The sequence below is a fragment of the Lipotes vexillifer genome, unplaced genomic scaffold (assembly GCF_000442215.2).
Source record: "Lipotes vexillifer unplaced genomic scaffold, Lipotes_vexillifer_v1.1 scaffold815, whole genome shotgun sequence".
Taxonomy (NCBI): Eukaryota; Metazoa; Chordata; class Mammalia; order Artiodactyla; family Lipotidae; genus Lipotes; species Lipotes vexillifer.
In genome coordinates, this window is record NW_006773723.1 from 2,249,063 (window position 1) to 2,270,605 (window position 21,543).

General features: G+C 35.6%; 1 protein-coding gene across 2 annotated transcripts in view; it reads left to right on the forward strand.

The window, feature by feature from the left end:
• SGK3 (serum/glucocorticoid regulated kinase family member 3) overlaps positions 1-21,543 on the forward strand; it is a 65,505-nt gene that overhangs the window by 21,624 nt on the left and 22,338 nt on the right. For both annotated transcript variants that reach the window (XM_007448485.1, XM_007448484.1), the window contains exons 4-8: positions 1,463-1,535; positions 6,692-6,767; positions 14,042-14,129; positions 18,387-18,436; positions 20,915-20,972. In XM_007448485.1, coding sequence (XP_007448547.1) covers positions 1,463-1,535; positions 6,692-6,767; positions 14,042-14,129; positions 18,387-18,436; positions 20,915-20,972 — 345 coding nt within the window. The remainder of the gene's footprint in view (positions 1-1,462; positions 1,536-6,691; positions 6,768-14,041; positions 14,130-18,386; positions 18,437-20,914; positions 20,973-21,543) is intronic.

Below are 21,543 nucleotides of genomic sequence, written 5' to 3' on the forward strand. Positions count from 1 at the left end.
CTTTCCCTATGGTCCTTTTAGAATAAAGAAAAAAAGTGAAATTTCCAATCTGTAAAATGTTAACTGTTAGTTTAAATGTGTATTTATGACTGTAGTTTACATTTGGAAGCTTTTTATTAAAAGCTTGTTGAACACATACAGAAGTAGAGAGACTAGTATAAATAGAGAAAATAATGTAATGTGCCATCCATCTCCAGCAATTACCATACACAGCCATTCTTGTTTCATCTCTATCCCTAGCCAGTCCACTATAATTATGAAGCAAATTTCAGACATCATGTCTTTCCATTTGTAAATATTTCTTTATACATCTTTAAAAAGATAAAGATTCTTTAAAAAATACACATACAATATCATTATCACATCTAAAAATAATTAACAATAATGCCTTAATGTCGAATACTTAATGTCATGTAAACTGGTTGATAAGTCTATGAAGTGTCTTTTTTTTTAAACAAATTGTTATAAGTTTATTTTTTTGTTTAACTTTAAAAGAAAATTTTTGTTGAAATATAGTTGATTTTATGACCTGTCTTTTAATCACTAAGTTTTCCCCTCCACCTCTCTTTCCTTTTTTTTTTTTTTTTTTACAATTTTTTGTTGAAAGAAACAGGGTCATTTGTCTGCAGATTTTTCATTCTGAATTTTGCTGAGAGCATGTTCATGGTGTAGAGTGATTAATACATTCTCCTATTTGTATTTCCTGTCAGTGGAGGTATATATATAGTGTGTGTGTGTTTGTGTATACATAGTGTATGTTTGGTTGTTGTTTCTAAAACATCTAAATTTACTAGAGGAATGCAAGGATTGGTAAGACTGTGTATGTGTGGTTTTTTGACATCAAGCTTACCTTAAAAATAAGCATTTACCCATTTTTATGGCTTTACTGCCCCAAATTTAATTTCTTCAGGACAAAGTTTTTCTTTCTCTGGGGATAAGCAAATCTGAGAAACAATTATTAATAGGAGGAAGGCTAGAGCAGAGGGTATTGAAAGCAGAATTCATCAGCTTTCTCAGAAAACAGTTGTCAGTGTGTTCACTTAGAACACAAACATCACATCTCCTGAGGTAACAAAATGGTGAGTAACATATTCAAAACCTATACTCCAGGTTCTAGTCTAAGCACTTAACATAAATGATTTTCTTTAAGCCTCACAACAAATCACTAAGGTAAGTGCGAAGATTATCCCCATTTTCCAACAAGAAAACTGAAGTGCAGAGATGTTAAGTAACTTATTCCAGGTCACAAAGATACTAAATGTTTTATTGGGACAAAATGGGATTAGTCAGACTACTGGTATTTTATTGGTATAATTAAATATTGTACATTTGATCATGATATACTTAAAGGTATGTCTTATGGTGGAATTTTTTGAAAATCAGATTGTATTTTGTTTTGGTACATGTATAACTGGAAGACCTATAAAATTAAGTTCATATAATGTTATGTTTTCAATTCTAGTTAAGGAAACAATTTCCTGCTATGGCCCTGAAGATTCCTGCCAAGAGAATATTTGGTGATAATTTTGATCCAGGTAAGCAATAACTTCATAGACCAGCCATAAGTGATGGTTGAAGTTTGAAAAAGTAGTTAACATATTAATTGCAGTGTACAGTAGTATAATGTTACAAAGCTAATGGATCTCATGCTCTATGAAAATAATGCCTCAGGAAGGTGCTTACTGTGTACCAGCCGTTGTTTTTAAACACTTTATATGTTTTAATTCATTCAGTCCTCACAACAACCCTTTGAGGTGGGTATTATTATCATCACTATTTTATAGGTAAGGAAACTGAGGCACAGGTTGAATAATTTGCCCAGGGTCGCATACAGCTAGTAAAAGTCAGATTTGGAAGTTAAATTCAAGCAGTCTGGCTTCAGATAAATCTATTGATTATTAAGGATAATGGGCAGTACTTTTCTAACCATGAAACATTTACTAAATGTGTACTCTGTACACGGCACCCTGCAGGCCTCTGAATGGGATACCAAGAAAATGTCCTATTGTTCACCTTTGGGGAGCCTAATGACACGTAGGATCTCAGAAATCTGGAGGCTGTATATATGTCTGAAGCCTCAACTTCAAACTTTTTTTTTTACTAGAATCTAGAAGAAATTAACCCAGTACACAAATGGTGACCTATAGAGAGACAGAAGTCTATCCACCAGAAATTCTATGCGTAAAGTCATCTGTTTATGCCACAGATGGATCCTGACATGCTATCGAGTTTCCTCCCTCCCCACCATCTTACCTCCTCAACTAATCTGCTGGTAACCTTGTGACCCATCAGACCTCTGATTCCATATGTAGGAGCTCTCAAATGGCTTATCTTGCTTCCTCTCTGCAACCTAACCTTATACCATTCCTTTTCCTCCCAGACCTTTTCACTGTACCTTGTGCAGTTCTGCCCATGATGAACAAACTCCTTTATCCTCTTATTTCTTTCACGTTCTTGCTTTAATTAAAACTGAGTTCCCCCCACCCCCGCAGGGTGCTGGAATCCCCTGTAACCCTCTCAGCTGGAGACTCTATTCTTTTACACTTTCTGAACCTCGGGATTGGAGAGGGTTCTCATTTCCCCTGTTCTTTTTCACTTCCCTTATTTTATGTAGATTTTTTTTCTCTTGGGAGAATTTAGCACACTTTATTATTATTGCCAGTTTGTCTTATCAGGCTGTAGATTTTATGAAGGTAGATACTTTATCTTTTTCATTTAATTATAGTGCCTAGTAAATATTAGATTCGCAATAAATGTTTCTTGAATACATGAATCCATTAATAAAGAGACAATTGAGTTGGCACAGCAAAGCCAGTTACACATTCCATGGATTGATTCTATAGGCCAGTGGCTTTTGTATTCTTGTTCTCTTGTTTTGTTTTTAGCTGTAGAACACTTTTTTCCTAGTGAAATCTGATGCAGAAAAATGTAATGTGTAGAACAAATAAAAACGGAGCTGCTTTGTTGGTGTAGCAGTGAAGTATGTCTGTGGAGCATAGGTTGAAAAACATCGTGAGGGCAACATGGGGGCCTTAGAGATACTTGAGCGAAGTGGTGACATGATGTGAAACCAGCAGTGTATAATGTATAGTAGGCACAGTAGAGGGAAGACGAGATAGAGACTGGGAGGCTGGTTAAGGGAATATTCCAGGAGTCCTCAAATTAGGTGATGAGAGCTGCAACTCAGGTGGAAGTGGGGCTAAAAATTGAGCCACGTGTAGGAAATCTTTTAATGAAAAATCTGTAAGAAATCTTGGTGATTGCTTAGGTAAAGGAGACATAGAGAAGAGAATCAGAGATAACTGAAGTGTCAGGCCTGGGTGAATGAGAGAATTAATTAATTTGAAGTGACAGAAAGACATTTAAGAGGACTCAAACTACATGTTAGTGATTAACATGAGGCTTGAACTTGGGTTAGAGTTCTGTGGAGCCCTTAGTTAAACCCTAAAGTCAGAATCATTTTCTCCAGGGAAGAAGGCAAAGAGATAAAGACCTGCAACATTGCTACTTCATGGTTAAAGGCAAAATACCAGACAGTGCCCTGTGGTATTTATGTTTGGTAGATTAATTATTTGATACTAAAAATTGGTTTTTATTGAAGAACATTTTGAAATCAATCCTGAGCATGTTGTATATGACTTGGCAACAGTGAAGTAGACTATGTTATAGATTTTTGGAAAACCTTTCATTGGGGCGATCAAATCTAAGTCATACTCAACAAACCAAAGATTGGTAGGATGTTCATTTTATTAGGCTTTGGCTAAACAGACATTCTCATATTTTGCTGGTGGGAATACAAAGTTGTACAAACCTTATGAAATTTGGTAATATTTAGCAAAACTATATATGCATTTCCCTTTGACCAAGAAATCACATTTCTAGGGATCTATTCTAAAGATAAACTGCATCGGAAATGATGTATGTATGTACAAGACTTTATTGTGATGCTGTTTTTCATAGCAAAAACTTGGAAACAACTGAAATATCCTTCCAGTATTGGAATATGATACAGCTGTAAAAAGGAACGAAAAAGCTCATTGTGCATTACTGTGGAGTGATCTCCAGAATACCTGGTTAAGTGGAAAAAACAAGGTGTGGATGTGGGCAATGTATATTTTTTGTGTAGGAAAGGATGTGAAGATTCAAAAGGAAATAATGGAAGAATAAACCAAAAACTAAAAGCTGATGACTTTAAGGAGGGAGAGGCCAACTGGAGACTACAGAGGTGGATGTTAGACCTCCCTGGATGAATCTTGTACACAGCTTTGCATATTTTAAACAATTTAAAAACAAAAACAAATGCAACAATATTGAAGTCACTAACAACTGAAAATAAACAAGGAAAAGATATAACTATATTCTGATTGGTGGTGAAACACATGGAGAATAATTACTTTAAATGACTTTAAAACATGGAAACGCAGCTTTGTATTCCTCATGGCAAAAAAAGAAGTGTACAAAGAAATTTTATCCTGCATTCAATAGTCTCATTGATAATATAGAGTTATTTTGTAATTATGTTAATGTCATGAGAACCAAAATTTTAAGCAGAAGATGAAAGAGACACAAATATAAAATCAAAGATTTTAAGTAAAAAATCCTGTAATTTTAAACTTGGGAATACAGTATGAAATCATGATTTATTTTTCTCTTTCTAAAACAATACATATTTTCCAGTGCTCTCCACTGGAAATGCCTGAAAACAATAACAAATAAGTAGCAGCAAACACTCTTAGCATCCAGGTTGTAATCTCTAAATACCATTTCCCCCTTAAAGGGACCACAGTTCATGGCAATTCCAGGTGCTGGGCAAGAAATGTACAAGATGGTCCTAGGATATCTTGCCTGAAAGCAAAGAAGCTATACAAGAATACTGAGGTTTTATCGAAAGGACACAGGAGCCCAATTAATGGGGCTTTCACTGGCCAAAGATGGGACAGTTAGAGCGTGAAGAAAGGAATTGTCCTTTTAATTTCACCTCGTGTTTGACAGCTACCATATAGAGTTTTTCCATACGTCTTTCTGAGTTTTTATGCTGCAGCTTCTAAGTCCATGTGTGTCATTTTCTTTTCTTTTTTTTCCCACTTTATGTTGGTGGTTACCAACCTCTGTAAGATAAGTTTTACATTCTTAAGGCAGATTTTAAGGGTTATTTCTGCCTATACTTTACTTTTTTTTTTTTTTTTGCGGTACGCGGGCCTCTCACTGCTGCGGCCTCTCCCGTCGCGGAGCACAGGCTCCGGACACGTAGGCCCAGCGGCCATGGCCCACGGGCCCAGCCCCTCCGCGGCACGCGGGATCCTTCCGGACCGGGGCACGAACCTGCGTCCCCCGCATCGGCAGGCGGACTCCCAACCACTGCGCCACCAGGGAAGCCCTCTGCCTATACTTTTCAAAGTTAAAATTTCATTTTGAATTTAAGGATCTTTCTGTAGAGTATACATAGAATTAGCTATATTTCTATATTCTAAATAGTTTAATATCAAACCTTTTGCTTATAGGATCTTGGAATCAATATATAAATTATGTTTTTTTGGTAGTTTTAAAAACAAAACAAGATTATCTTTACTACTGAAAAATAAAATTACAAAGTAACAAAACAGTTGAGTTAAATAAGGGATGGGGCATATGAAATTTGTAGACTGTGAATGCTAGAATGTGTAATCATTTGTTTGATATTTTTTTTATTCATTCACAAACATCAGTTAAGTACATTCCAAGACACTGTGTTAAGGGCTGAAGTTAGGAAAAAAATTTTACAGGCATGATGCTAGCCTTCAATGACTTACATAGAAAATCACTTTTATTTCTCAATTTTAACTTCTGCTATTTGAAGAGAAATCGATTTATACAAAATAAAAACCTATTTTTAGCAGCAGAGTTTTGGTAGTACTCAACCAGTTAATCACCATTTCCAGTTGCAAGGATTTCAGTATTTCTTGGTTTCGTTTGTTTTTTGTTTTTAAGTTAGCATGGTTTTTCAGCCACCAGTGTCATAGTGTTAATTCTTATTCATTACCTGGTAGTACACGAGGAGTTGGACAAAGCAAAGTGTCTCCACGTTTTGTAGTGAGTCTGTTTAGAACCTAAAATAGGCATTTTTTTGGAGCATTTTCTTTTGGGGAATATGTTACCTGCTTTATTTTATTTATTTATTTATTTATTTATTTTTGGCTACGTTGGGTCTTCGTTGCTGCGCACGTAGTTGCGGTGAGCCGGGGCTGCTCTTTGTTGCGGTTCACGGGCTTCTCATTGCGGTGGCTTCTCTTGTTGCAGAGCATGGGCTCTGTGTACACAGCCTTCAGTAGCTGTGGCACACGGGCTCAGTAGTTGTGGCTTGCAGGCTCTAGAGCGTAGGCTCAGTAGTTGTGACGCATGGGCTTAGTTGCCCCGTGGCATGTGGGATCTTCCCGGACCAGGGCTCGAACCCATGTCCCCTGCATTGGCAGGAGGATTCTTAACCACTGCGCCACCGGGGAAGTCCTACCTGCTTTATTTTAATTTTATAATCATTGTATTTACAGATTAAAAAATATATATATTTGTAAGTTTTCCTTATTGTATATCAAGAAGCATGAATTAAGAAATAACTTCTTAATCAAAATTCACTACCTTGTCTATTCTTGTATAACTGTATTGATGATAATTACAGTCTGATATAAATAATCATAATAGTATTGTCTCTCAACAGATTTTATTAAACAGAGAAGAGCGGGACTGAATGAATTCATTCAGAACTTAGTTAGGCATCCAGAACTTTACAACCAGTAAGTAATTTTCATTGTGTTCTAAGGAGGCGCTGAAACCCAACCTAAGACTATTGAATAAGCTACTGATACAGGTTTTATATATTCTGTGGAATATTATTGTGCTGTATATTTTTGTGAAATCTTCCTCAAGAATTTTTCCTCTGGTATTCTTAATCTTCTTTTCTCTTCATCAACTCAAGGCCCTAGTTATTTTCTTTCTTCCTATTGTACTTGTATTTTTTTTGTAGATTAAACTTGAAAGGAATTTGCACAGTTAAAACATTTTGCTAATTATTTGATGTTATATTTATTCGTGCATTGAGAAAGCATTTCTTATGTACTTCTGTGTGCATTGGGAATAAAAAGAGAAATTAGTGTTATCCTTACCTTCCAGAGGCATAGGCTTCCAGGTAAGTGGGAGAAACAGGTGTAGAAACAAGCAATTAAAGCAAAGAAAGTTTTATGATAAAAGTCTGGAAGACAACAGAGGAAAACGTGGCCAACCCTTCTTGGGGTGGGTGGGTGTCAAGGGAGGCTTCCTGGAACTTAAAGGATGTGCAGTCTTTCAAGAAAAAAGCTAGGGAGAGCATTCTAGGCCAAGGGAGCAGTGCTTGTAACAGAATCTACAAAGAGCCTGCAATTGTTCAGGATGCTCACGTATTAACATTTCACGGTGACTGGAACACAGAGTAAGTTTACGGAAAGGAGATGAAGGTGAAGGAGTTGGCGAGGGCCAGGCACACTTGCTACCACTTCTTGTGTGACCTGGGTCAGCGTTCTCTCATCCCAGACAAGGCCTCCAGGCCTTCTCAGCACAACCTTCCAGGCAGCCACTTAACATGAGGGCATTTTCCCAGCCCTGTGTGTGTCTGGTAGGCCAGCAGCTCCTGTGAAGGCAGAAGGGTGGGTCATATCAGAAATACCTAGGAAGGTATAGGTAGATCCATGGTTTGACATGTATTTTCATTGAGTCTGGTAATTGGTTCATTGGTGTTCATTATGTTTATTGTGATTTGTTATGTGCATGTATGTTACTTACATTGTTTAGTATGTATAAAGTATTAACATTCTAAGAAGAATAAAGAGGACCAAGGAGAATATCCGGGGAGCGTTTCTGCAGCTCTCCTGTCTGGGTAGATGTAAAGGCTGCCTGTGGACATTGATGCAGACATGACACCTTTTAACAGTCTTTTCAGAATCACAACACCGAAGGACTGTATTTTTAGCAATTGTCCTCAGAACGGTTATTACCATTTTATAGTTCTTTATAGTTTATAGAGGGCTTCTGTCTTCTGAGCAGGTGCTCTGACCTTTTTTAACTTAATTTACTAAATTAGTAAAATACTGGAGCTGGACTTCCTCTGACCAAGGTCTTCTGCCCAGTGCTCTGGGTTTCATTTCCCCTGATGCTCACAGATAGGACGAGGGTCACGGGGAGGTCCAGCACCTGCTGTAGCTCTGGGATTAGCCCCTGCAAAGGGGAGCAGCCGACTTTCCACTCAGAGCCCCCAACAGGTGGTGGAGGAGCACAGAATTGGGCAGGATCCTTGAACTCAGGGTTCCTGTGTCTGGTGTGTTCCTTAGCAAAGAGCCTGTTATTACTTGGCTCTTGCCCTGTATAATTATTTTTTAAACATTATGTCTTTTCCCTAGGACAAATTCTGTGTTATCTTCAGCTTAGATCTACCCTTCTAATGTTTAACTCTTGTTATATGCACTTGAGATTACTTCGAATTGGCATATTACTGGCTTGTTTGAAATTCGTACATTGAGAGCTTGAATTTGTTTCATTCTTTGACAGAGCCTCAAATAGAATAAGTGTGGAATAAATGGCGGTGGTGTTTATTATTTTTCCTGGTATTTTGAACAGTGTTACTCAGAACCTCTGACAGTATATGTTAAATTCTAAGTATTCATTTTGGATCTAGAAGTGTAGTATTATAAGTAGTATTATAAAGATGTTATATTTGGTATTGAAATTTAACTAAAACCAATTTGATTATTTTAACATCATACTATAAAATACACAGCTTTTAAGTATACTACCTAATAGATTTTTACATACGTATGCCCCTTGTAACTACCACTATTCCGTTTAAGGTAGAGGACATTTTTCAACACCCCAAGGTAAATAGCCAAGAGGTTTTTTTTTTCAACTTAATGTTTAACTGACATTTTCTTTTTAATAAAAAGTGACATTTCACATTTTCTGGATCTCATCTGTTAATGGAACTTTGTTAATTTTCACACTCTTCATTTGAACATCAAACGGTTTATAAAATAGTACAGATTTAAGAGAGTAAGAGGAGAAGCCAATCAGCAAGTTTATCTTGAACACCATCTATGTGTCTTTTCCTATTATGTGTGGGATATGTTCTTCAAAAATAGCTTTACTTCAATAGAGAGAAGGTTATTTTTAAGATAACTTATTAAAATTGAATTTAAAATCATTTAAAAACTCAAACAAAATATATTATTTCTCTGACCTTTGGATAGAAAAGGGTTTTCTGAGGATATTCGTAGTGAATGATGTATTACAAAATAAAATAATGACAAATTTGATTAATAAAAACTTTTGACCTCCAAAAATTACAAGTGAAATTAAAAACCAAAAATATAAAAAGTTTCCCATGATAAAGGACAGTAGATAAATATACTTAATAAAAGAGCTCATGCAGATAATACAGACTTAAGGCACCAAAAAAAAAACAAAACAAAGCAAAACACATTAACAGTTTACAAAAGAGGAGATGCAAATGGCTGATTAATTACCAGAGAAGCTGAACATTTCTTTACTATTTAAGAAATGCAGATGAAGCAAAAACACCTTATTTTAGCTTCATTGCATTATAACACATATAGAAAAGAACACAAATCATGATTATACAGCTTAATGAATTATGAGAAAATGAATACATCTGAGTATCCCCCCTCTCCACCCCAGGCCAAGGAATAGAACATTGCCAGCACCGCTGCAGCCCCTCACATGCCTCTTCTCAATGTCTGTTCCTTCCCAAAGGTCATTACTCTCCTGATTTTTAGCAGCATATATTAATGTGCCCTGTTTCTGAACTTTATATAAATAGAATCATATATTACATGGTCTATATCTGGCTTGTTTTCAACAATTGAGAGTCACCAGTGTTACTGCATATAGGTATACAGTAGTTTGTTCGTTTCCATTGCTGTATAATACCCCATTGCATGAATATACCACAATTCTGCTGATCGACGTTTTGAGTTATTTCTGTTTTCTGGCTCTAATGAGTAATGTTGACATTAACATATCTTTTGCTGCACATGTGCAAGCATTTCTGATGTATCTTTGAGTAGAATTTTTGGTTGTAGAGTATGTATATGTTTAATCTTAGTGGATAATGCTAAATAGTTTCCCAAAGTGATTGTACCAATTTCCACTTCCACCATCGGTGTACAAGATCACATGGGTCACCTCACCAACACTTAGTATCATTAGTCTTTTCAATTTTAGCCATTCTGGTGAGTGGGTAGTGGTATCTTATTGTTGCTTTAATTTGCATTTCACTAATTACTAATATAATTGAGTTCCGTCTCTTTAAAATACTATTTTTCACTTACCAGACTATGAGAGATGCTAATATAAAGTAACATTTAATCAAGGCTGGAGAAAGTCTTCAGGATGTTCATGTATTGCTAGGAGAGTAGAAATTGGTACAGCCTCTCTGGAAATTAGCTTAACAAACTACTTAAAGCTGAAAAATGGTTTATAGTTCAGAGCAAATACTTTTCTTTTTAAAAATCTGTAGTGAAAATCGTAAATGCAGTTCCAGTGTTGTGCACAGTGATTGTCACTTGCAGCATTATTTAAAGTAGTGAAAGCTGTACAGTCAAAAGCTGGAAGCCATATATATACATATATATATATATATATATATATATATATACACACATAATATATATATAAAATATATATATTATGTATATATATATGTATATATATCCTAAAGTGAAAGAACCACTGAGTAACTTTTAGTGTGTCCTAATAGCATCATACATCTATCAAAAGTGATTGCTAACAAAGAATTTTTAACCACATGGCAAAGTCCTTTTGATGTATCGAATACATTGTATTTTTAGTTGAAAAACAGTAAAATAAAATATTTAAAATATAGCATGATCTTAACTGTGCAGAGAAAAAACAAATACAGTAGGGGTGTTAAGAATGAAGATTCCCACCTTAAAATTTTTTTTTTGAAATAAAATGCACATAACATAAATTTCACCATTTTATCTATTTTTGAAGTGTACAATTCAGTAGTTTTTAGTATACTTGCAATGCTGTACAACCACATCACTATCTCATTCTATCACCCAAGTCTAAGCTAACATTAACATCAACCCAAAAAGAAATTATATTTTCTAATTTCCCCTTTCCCCCAACCCTTGGCGACCACTAATCTACTTTCTGTTTTTATGGATTTGCCTGTTATGGGGATTTCATACAAATGGAATCATACAGTTTTAAATCTTCCTTTGTTCATTTAGCATAATGTTTTTGAAGTTCATTCATATTGTAGCATGTATCAGTACTTCATTTGTTTTCATAGTTGAATAATATTCCATTATATGGATATGCCACATTTTGTTTGTCCATTCATCCACTTTTTTTTTTTTTTTTTTTTTGCGGTACGCAGGCCTCTCACTGCTGTGGCCTCTTATGCTGCAGAGCACAGGCTCCGGACAAGCAGGCCCAGTGGCCACGGCTCACGGGCCCAGCCGCTCCGCAGCATGTGGGATCCCCCCAGACCGGGGCACGAACCCGCGTCCCCTGCAATGGCAGGCGGACTCTCAACCACTGCGCCACCAGGGAAGCCCCCATCCACTTTCTGACTATCATAAATAATGCTGTGTGTGTGTGAGCTTTTGTGTGCACATATGTTTTTATTTCTTTTTGTGTGCACATATGTTTTTATTTCTTTTTGTGTGCACATATGTTTTATTTCTTTTGAAGAGTGGAATTGCTGGGTCATACAGTAACGGTGTATAGCTTTTCAAAGAACCACCTGTTTTCTACACTGGCTGTACCATTTTACATTCCCACCAGCCCCTCCCCTTTTTAAAAACTATTTTTTATCTTCCTGAATTTCTTACAATTTATTATTATATAAATTGTATATTATTTGTATTTAATTATTAAGAACAATTTTGGGAATCTTGCCATTTGTGACAACGTGGATGGACATTGATGGCATTGTGCTAAGTGAAATAAGTCAGAGGAAGACAAGTACTGCATGAACTCACTTATATGTGAAATCTTAAACCCAGATTCATAATCATTGATACAAAGAACAGATTGGTGGTTGCCAGAGGTGGGGGGTAGGCGAAATGGGTGAAGGTGGTCAAAAGGTATAAACTTTCAGTTATAAAATAAATAAGTCATCAGATGTAATGTGCAGCATGGGGACTGTGGTAGCGTATTTGAACGTAGCTAAGAGAGTAGATTAAAAGTTCTCATCACACACAAAAAGTGTGTAACTGTGTGGTGATGGATGTTAACTAGACTTACTGTGGTCATCGTTTCGCAATGTATACAAGTATAGAAGCATTATGTTGTACACCTGGAACTGATACAGTGTTATATGTCAATTATATCTCAAGTTTTTTTAAACCATTTTTTTAAGTTGAAGTATAGTTAATTTACACTGTTGTGTTAGTTTCAGGTATATAGCAAAGTGGTTCACTTACACATATATATATTCTTTTTCAGATTCTTTCCCATTATAGGTTATTACAGGATATTGACTATATAGTTCCTTGTGCTATACAGTAGGTCCTTGTTTATTTTATATATAGTGGTGTGTATATGTTAATCCCAAACAGTATGGAGGTGTCTTAAAAATAGAGCTACCATATGATCTTGCAGTCTCAATCCTGGGCATATATCTGGAGAAAACTCTAATTCGAAAAGATACATGCACCCAAGTGTTCATAGTGGCACTATTTACAATACCAAGACATGGAAGCAACCTAAATGTCCATGGACAGACGAATGGATAAAGAAGATATGATGTATATATAATAGAATATTATTTGTCCATAAAAAAGAATGAAATAATGCCACTTGCAGCAACATGGGTGGACCTAGACATTATCATGTTAAGTGAAGTAAGTCAGACTGAGAAAGACAAATATCATAATGATATAATTTATATGTGGAATCTAAAAAAAAATGGTACAAACAAAATTATTTGGAAAACAGAAATAGACTCACAGACATAGAAAACAAACTTATGTTTACCAAAGGGGATAGCAGCAGGGCAGGGGGCAGGGGAAGGATAAATTAGGATTTTGGGATTAACACATCTCAACTTTTAAAAAAGAAAAAAAAAAATTTGGGAGGAGGTACCGCAGATACAGAGATTTAATCATTCCTCAGGATTGTCATTAGTCCATGCAAGGCCCCTCTTTTATTTTAGTCCATTTTTTCCCTCTTCGTACCCATTTCTTCATCCCCACTGGTGATGCCCGCTTCAACATGTTTGTTATATGTCTTTGGTTATCTATTTATCGACTGTTGCTTTGTGTCTGTGAGTGTTTAATATATACACGTAAATGGTGCTGTGCTGTGCTGTGGTTCCTAGTTTCTGATCGCTGACTGCTGTTTTCTGCAGGCAGTTACCATAGCTTGCTTACTCATTTCCCTAGTGGTAGATGGCTGTTTTGCTTCTGATTCAGAGCTATAGAGAATATTGCAGTGAGTATCCTAGTTACATGTCTTTCACTGAACCTGTACATAATTTTTTTGTTTGTGTGGTTTATTCTTAGAACTGAAATTTCTGGCCTCAGGGAAAATGCATACTCAGTTTAACCAAATATTGCCAAATTGCTTTTCAGAAAAGTTGCCTCATTTTACATTCTCACCGGCAATACATGAGGGTGTTCCTTTCCCTGTATCCCTACCAACTTTTGGTATTATGTGTCTTTCTAAATTTTGCTGGCTAGTGGACATAATTTCTCACTGTTGTTTTAATTTGTTTTTTTGTGATTATTAGTGAAGTTAGGTGTCTTCATAAATTTCCTTACCATTTGGGTTTTCTATTCTGTGAACCGACTGTTGATACCTTTGCCCATTTGTTTATTGGATTCCCTATTTTTAAACTTAATTTGCTTATTCCTTTTTTAATAATGATTATTAATGGATTTTGTTTGACTTTCTTACTGTAAATGCTGCTATAGTTACTTTTATTTTCATGTTAAAAGGGAGAAAAGCTGTAGAAATGCAAAGTCATAATAAAGTTAATTTTTGTTTTTAGTCCAGATGTCAGAACATTCCTTCAAATGGACAGTCCAAAACATCAGTCAGATCCATCTGAAGATGAGGATGAAAGAAGTACTCAGAAGGTAGTAAGAGGAATTGTATTTTTTAACAGAAAAAAATACCATTCCCCAGAGATGAAATTATTGGCAACTTTAGGACCACATTTACTTAAAACAAAGTAATTTCATCCATTGTAGATTTTCTACTCTGTAGAGTACATAAAAACAAATGTGTATACCTCTTACTTATCACTATTTCTTATAAAATTGATAAAATGAGTGCTTTTTATAATAAAAAGTAATACATGTTAATTAAAGAAAAATTTGAAAATAATTTAGAAGTATTACCCATATTATCAGCAACCAGACCTAGTAATTTTTAACGTTTTCATGATTTTCTTTCTTATCTTCTCTAATATGTGGAAATTTTTTAAATTACCTAACTTTAATTATACAATATATAAAGTTTTGTGTTCTGCTTTCTTCGCTTTACCTCTTACTTTTTGATCATCATATATCTTCATCATGATTATCACCATTGCAATTGTTGTTTTGAATTTTGGCCAGCAGGAAAGGCCTTTTCAACCAGAATATTACATACCTCTTCCTCTGCATTGTCAGGTTTTGAGATGTAGAGCAATCAATATACATGTGCTGGTTGGTATCAACTAACTTTTATTGCTGTAGTTATATGTACATAATCAATACGTTTTCCGAAGAGAATAAAGAATAGGATATTCTTGTTTTTTTAATTAATTTTGATAAATATCGTCAGCTTGTGCCTTCTTATGAAGATATTTTCAACATTTACTTTAGAAAGTTATGTCAGAAAGGTAAATTACAATAACTTAACTCAGGATTATTATGTAGCAATTAAAAGTATAATTACAAGTGTTATATAAATATAATACCTTTATAATTTAAAATTGACTAATACTATTGTTAAATATATACATGAAAATCAGAGATGTACGTTTTTGTCTTTATAATGTCTTTTAATTTTGTCATGATTCTGTTTTTGTGATTTAAAAGGTAATGTCATGAGTTGAAACATTACTGTCCCACAGCTAAAAATCTTCATTTGAAAAATAGATGTGACTACTGGAAAGTAGTGGTTTTCTTTCTCTGATGCTCTAAGAGGGTTCTCAATTAAGAGAACAGATTTAACTCTTAACGTCTGTGACATGGTTGCTCTTAGGACAATAAAAGGATATTTTAGTTTTATATCTGTGCAGTCGGTCAAAAGAGAAACCACAAGCTGGGAAAACATGTAACAAAGTATAAGAAGGAATAATGTCTATGTAAAAAAAGCTCATACATATGGATTTTTGAAAAGAATGATATTTAGGACCCTAGTAGATAAAAGGAAAAGGGACATGAAGAAATACTCTTAGTAAACAGATATATGGGAAAATGTTCAACCTTGATGCCAGTAGCAAATGAAAGTTTTAAATGAGAGGTTTTTTAATCTGCCAAATTAACAAAAATGTAAAGTAAATAAAATACGCCAGGACTGATAAGGGTAAGGTAAAATGGGCATCCTTGGGCATTACTGGTGTTAAAATGTATGCAGCTCTTTTGGAAAGCAATTTGGCAACATGTATCAAGCATGAAAGTAATTCATGTCACTTAGGAGTTGATGCAAATGCAATAACCCTTCACAGAAAAGAACAAAGATGTTCATTTTAGTATGATTTATAATGAAAAGTTAGAATCAGTTTGAATAGTCATCAGTCAAATAGTGGTTGTCCCTATATATTGTACATTTAAAAAATATTTCTAAAGATGATAATATTTAAAGTTTTGACATACCATTAAATAAAATCAGGGTTTAAAACTTTTTATGCAGACTTACACAGTGTGATCACAGTTTTTTGAAGTTATGCAAAGACTATATGAAAGTACTATAAATAGTTGTAAATCGTCTGTTGGTAAGGTTATGGATTTTTAAAAACATCTTAATCAAAAAATATTTTAAAGAGTAAAATTTATGTAACCGTGATTTTCCATGTTTTGTTTGTTAATCACGTAGAGAGTATGTAGGTTTAAATCATGTAAAGAATGTCTTGCCTTGCTGTAGGAGAATGGTTTTTGAAGAAAGAACCAGACTAAGAGAAATTCCTGGGTTCTGGCTCCTCTTCTCCCACTGTTGACTTTCGATCTAAATTTTGTTTCTCGTTTCATCCATAAAATCTGGAACTTAGACTAGGATCTTTTCCTGTTTTAAAATACTGATTAAAAATAACCTTTTCAAAAAAAAGAAAGAGCCATATTTCATCTTACAGTTATAACTATTTATTTTTATTATTTTTTAAATTAAAATTTCTAAGAACTGCATCAGTTTTATTTTTATTTATTTTTTCTTCCAGTTTTAATGAGGTATAATTGACATACATCACTGGCATAAGTTTAGGGTGTACAGCATTATGATCTGACTTACATACATCATGCAATAATCACCACAGTAAGTTTAGTGAATATCTATTGATATTTCTCATATAGATACAAAATTAAAGAAATAGAAAAAAATGTTTTCCCTGTGATGAGAACTCAGGATTTATTCTCTTAACAACTTTCATATGTAACATACACAGTGTTAATTATATCTATCATGTTGTACATTACATCCCTAGTACTTATTTTCTTACAACTGGAAGTTTGTACCGTTTGACTGCTTTCATCCAGTTCCTTCACTCCCCGCACCCCAATTGTAACTTTTTTTTTTTTGCTGTACATGGGCCTCTCACTGTTGTGGCCTCTCCCGTTGTGAAGCACAGGCTCCGGACGCGCAGGCTCAGCGGCCATGGCCCACGGGCCCAGCTGCTCCGCGGCATGTGGGATCCTCCCGGACCGGGACACGAACCCGTGTGCCCTGCATTGGCAGGCGGACTCTCAACCACTGCGCCACCAGGGAAGCCCCAGTTGTAACTATTTATTAAGGACTTCTGAGTGGATAATCAAATGAATTTAATAGCTGGAAAATATCTTGGAAGGCATCTGGACCTTCTTATTTATAGAGAAAAAAACAGAGGCCAAGAGAAGTCAAGAAACTTATTCTCTTAATGTTCATTCTGGTAAGAAATATACCTCAACTTCAGTTTAGTGATTAGATGTAATCTTTAAAAATAATAGGTAGAGGGGCTTCCCTGGTGGCGCAGTGTATTCTGGAGATTGTCTATAAGATTGTCTATAAGTTACAAATGAATTTAAATGGGAATATATATGACATATGTCTCTAATAAGAAATTGCTTAGAGGGCTTCCCTGGTGGCGCAGTGGTTGAGAGTCCGCCTGCCGATGCAGGGGACGCAGGTTCGTGCCCCGGTCCGGGAAGATCCCACATGCCGCGGAGCGGCTGGGCCCGTGAGCCATGGCCACTGAGCCTGCATTTGTTGATTCTGATGAACTTAAAGAGATGTTTTTAAAAGCTTACTTCATATCTATAGCTTATATGAAGTATAATTATATAGAGCTCTAGTAAAAGTGTACATATTTGAGACATCTCTGATTTAATTCTCTGAATGTATAAAGAATTTCATAGTGAATTTATGTGCAGAAGAATTCACTTACAGTTGGCTTTTGTGAGAAGTGCTCACTGTAGAAGGATCACTAGATTAATCTTTTGGGATTTTGAGTTAAATTTCTAGTTGATTATTAGTGAGCTAGAATTTTAGTTAAATTGCTTTATGGTATACTAGGTGAGTAAAGATTTGCTTCTACGTTAATAACAGGGATTAAATTTACTTTGTTAACTGTTGTAAAGAGAAAAGGCTATCTAAAAATTTGATACTATCACAATGGTGGAATTAGGAAGAAAAGCACTCCTGGTTTTATGTATTTGCTTTAGAAATAAGTTTACTTCCTCTCAAATTAAAACTTTAATCCAGCATTTGCAGTCTTAATCATCATCATACTATCATTTCCCATCTTTAATAATAGCTTATTAAAAGTATTTGAAAATTTAAAAACAAAAGCTATTTTTAACCAATTTTTTTAATGTAAAAAGTGATTCCTCTTCAGTTGTGGTTTCAATGCCCAGCTCTTCCAAAGAGCTTTCCCCAGTTTACTTCATTCATTTGCCAACTTTTACCTTGATTTCTGCTTTACCTTTTTCCTAACAACTGCTCTTGAAATTTATCATTAAAATGATTATGTTTATATTGATTGTGTATCTTTCCAAAAGTCTGTACATTTATTAAGCATTAGGGCTTTAGGTTTCTTTAACATGGCAAATATCTGTGGTATGGTTATGTGTATTTCATTTCAAAAATATCCATTAACCAATAACTTAAGATGCTCCAGTAAGAATGTTAAATTCTTTTTTTTTTTTCCATCCCAACAGCTACACTCTACCTCACAGAACGTTAACCTGGGACCATCTGGAAATCCTCAGTAGGTTTAATTTGTTTCAAACAATCTCACTGGATTTGAGGAAGATTTTTTGCAAATGTGCAGATGTACATAATTATACCAGTTTAACTGGAAGCCTGTGAAATAGAACTATAGTTACAGTGAATATAGTACTGTCGTACGCTTGCCTAATTTACTGCTCTAGCTTCTCCTTGTTTTAGTAGAGCTCCGAGGACTTTTTTTTTTTTTTGTGGTACGTGGGCCTCTCACTATTGTGGCCTTTCCCATCGCGGAGCACAGGCTCTGGACGCGCAGGCTCAGCGGCCATGGCTCACAGGCCTAGCCGCTCCGCGTCATGTGGGATCTTCCCAGACCGGGGCATGAACCCGTGTCCCCTGCATCTGCAGGCGGACTCTCAACCACTGCACCACCAGGGAAGCCCCTCCGAGGACTTTTTAATCCACAGATTGTTGAATTGGGTTCGGCTATTTTGCCACTGTTACTTTCCTGGTGTGTGTGTGTGGGGACCATAAGTCCTGGGAGGTGCCTGGGAAGTACTCTGGCAAAAGCATCCATGGAGGCCAAATTGATATTCTCTTGGTGCTCAGTGTCACAACTCCAACCCTAGTTGTTAGCCAGCTTGTTCCAGAGGAGTCTTGATGGAAATTAGCATATGAAAGGCTATTAAATTTTCTTTATCCAGTTTCTCCCATAGTCCCATATTTACTTGAGCAGAGGGGAAACATTTTGAGGAACATCAGGAGTGACAAATGTGGACTTCATCTTAAGTGTCAACTCCAGCAGTTCGCTGGAGTACAAAGAAGGAGTCCAAGGCTACTTCTTGGCTCAGTTTGAGGAGTGCCCTGACAGATGAGTGATAACTGCTGTGGGTTGGAAGAGGAATGTATTGTTGCTATCCTTACTTGTAATTATCTTTACAGGCTTATTGGACTAATTCTGAAGTATTCTATCTTTTATCACAGGACACTGTGCTTCCTCTTACCCTTTTGGTCCACAAAAGTATAGACAGGAGAAATGGTAAAGGAGACTAAGAAAGAATTAGTAAGGTAGGAAAACCAGGAATGTGGTGTCACAAAAGCAGGTGAAGAAAGGGAGTAAATAACTCTGTTGATGTTGCTCATGGAGCAGGTAAGATGAAGATTGAGAATGGACCACTGATAGGTCATTGGTGACCTCTGTGAGCAGTTTCAGTGGTGCGGTGGGTAGAAGACTGACCGGAAAGGGTTCAGGAGAGAAATAGGAGGAGGTATAGGAGGTATCGACAGTGAGTTTAGACAACTTACTTGATGGGTTTGCTGCAAAGGACAGCAAAGAAACGGGATGGTAACTGGAAGAGGAAATTTGGTTTTGAGCATCTTTTCTATCATTATTGCATTGAGCTTGTCAGGCAGCACAAAATGGAAGTTTGCTTTCAATTAGGGTTCATCACCAACAGTTAACAGTGGGGCCTTGGGTATGGCCTCGGTTGGCGTGTTTACTGTTTGAGGGATTTGCATGTTTTTTCACTATTACGTTCGTTCAAAAAATTATTTCAGTATTTCAGCATATCATTAAAGAACAAAATAACTAGTCCAAAGAGCAGGTTCTTGAAGAAGAAAAACATCTAAGCTTAGTTAAGTATTTATCTCCCTAATCTTGACCTGTTATTATTTAACCCAGACCTGGTGTTACTCTTATGTTTGAATTGACTATTTCTTTCAATAATGAATTGAAGGACGTTTAAAATCTAAATGGAGTCATTTCACTTTCCCTAGTACAACTTAGGAATTCATACCACGTTAAAGAAAACAGCTCTTCTGGCTGCTTAAGTTCATGCTTTTGCCTATATACAGCCAATGCTCTTTTTACCTGAGGTGAAAATAAATAACCTTCTGCCTTCTCTACATTACCATCTATGAGAATAAGTAGAGTTCTTTTATCTTTAACATACAAGTGATACGTATGCAAAACACTGTGATGACTTTTTTCTCCATCAGAAAATCTTCTTAGTGATTTGACTAGGTATTCCACCTAGTAACTTCCTTTTCAGAATAATTACCAGACACTTAGTCCTTGCAATGTATCACTAATTTATATAGTTACTCAGTTTCCTCATTAAGAGCATTGGTGAGGTGTATGGTTAATAAAAGTGGTTTGCTACCCTGGGTTCAAAACAATAGAGAAATGATAGATAGATAGATAGATAGATAGATAGATAGATAGATAGAAAGATCTTTTTCTCCCAAAGAGACTATTATTGAAGTCCTTCTTAAACCAAACTTAACAAGGCTTAAATAAAATTATAAAATGTCTTATCTAATCAGAAAGTAGATATTATTACCGTTCATTATTACCTGTTTTATATTAAAGATGAGATACTACCACTGTGAAAGCTGGAGTTATCATGCTGAAGTGTACCCAAGATTTACCTATTAAAGAGTGAGGTGCTAAAAAATGTTGAAAAGTTAACATCTTTCCATTTCTAGGAGGCTAATTCTTGTCATTGTTCATTTATTTCAGTGCTAAACCAACAGACTTTGATTTCTTAAAAGTTATTGGAAAAGGCAGTTTTGGCAAGGTAAGAATGTTTTTATTTTTTCATTCAGTAAGTACTTAAGGAATGTATGCTTTATATATGCAAGGCCACGGGGCTTGTTGGTATGCAGGCTATGGAATTAAGATGCTTCCTCTACCTTCAAAGTACTGACAGAATAATTCAGGATACTAAGCATCTACTCAAATTGTAACCCAAAATTTATTGGTTGAATAAGTATTTTTGTTGAGCTCCTATGTGGCAAGCACTGTTCTGGGGCCGAGTTAGATAGTACTGAACAAAAATGACATGGTTAATACCTTTGTGATGCTTACAACCTAGTGGGGGAAATAGTCAATTAAAAGTTATGCAGTCAAGTAAATAATTACATGTAGCAATGGAGCTATGAAGGAAATGAAGACTAGAGTCAAGAGACAGAGGAAAATAGTCAGTGGGAGGAAAATCCCTATTTAGATGAATTGGTCAAGGATGGCTTCTTTGAAGAGGTGCTATTTAAGTTGAGGCCGGAAAGACAACAGTGAGCAGCTGTGTAAATAGCAGTTGGAGAAGGAAAGGGAGGTTTGAGGACGCTGTCTCCCTTCATGCAGTGAATGTC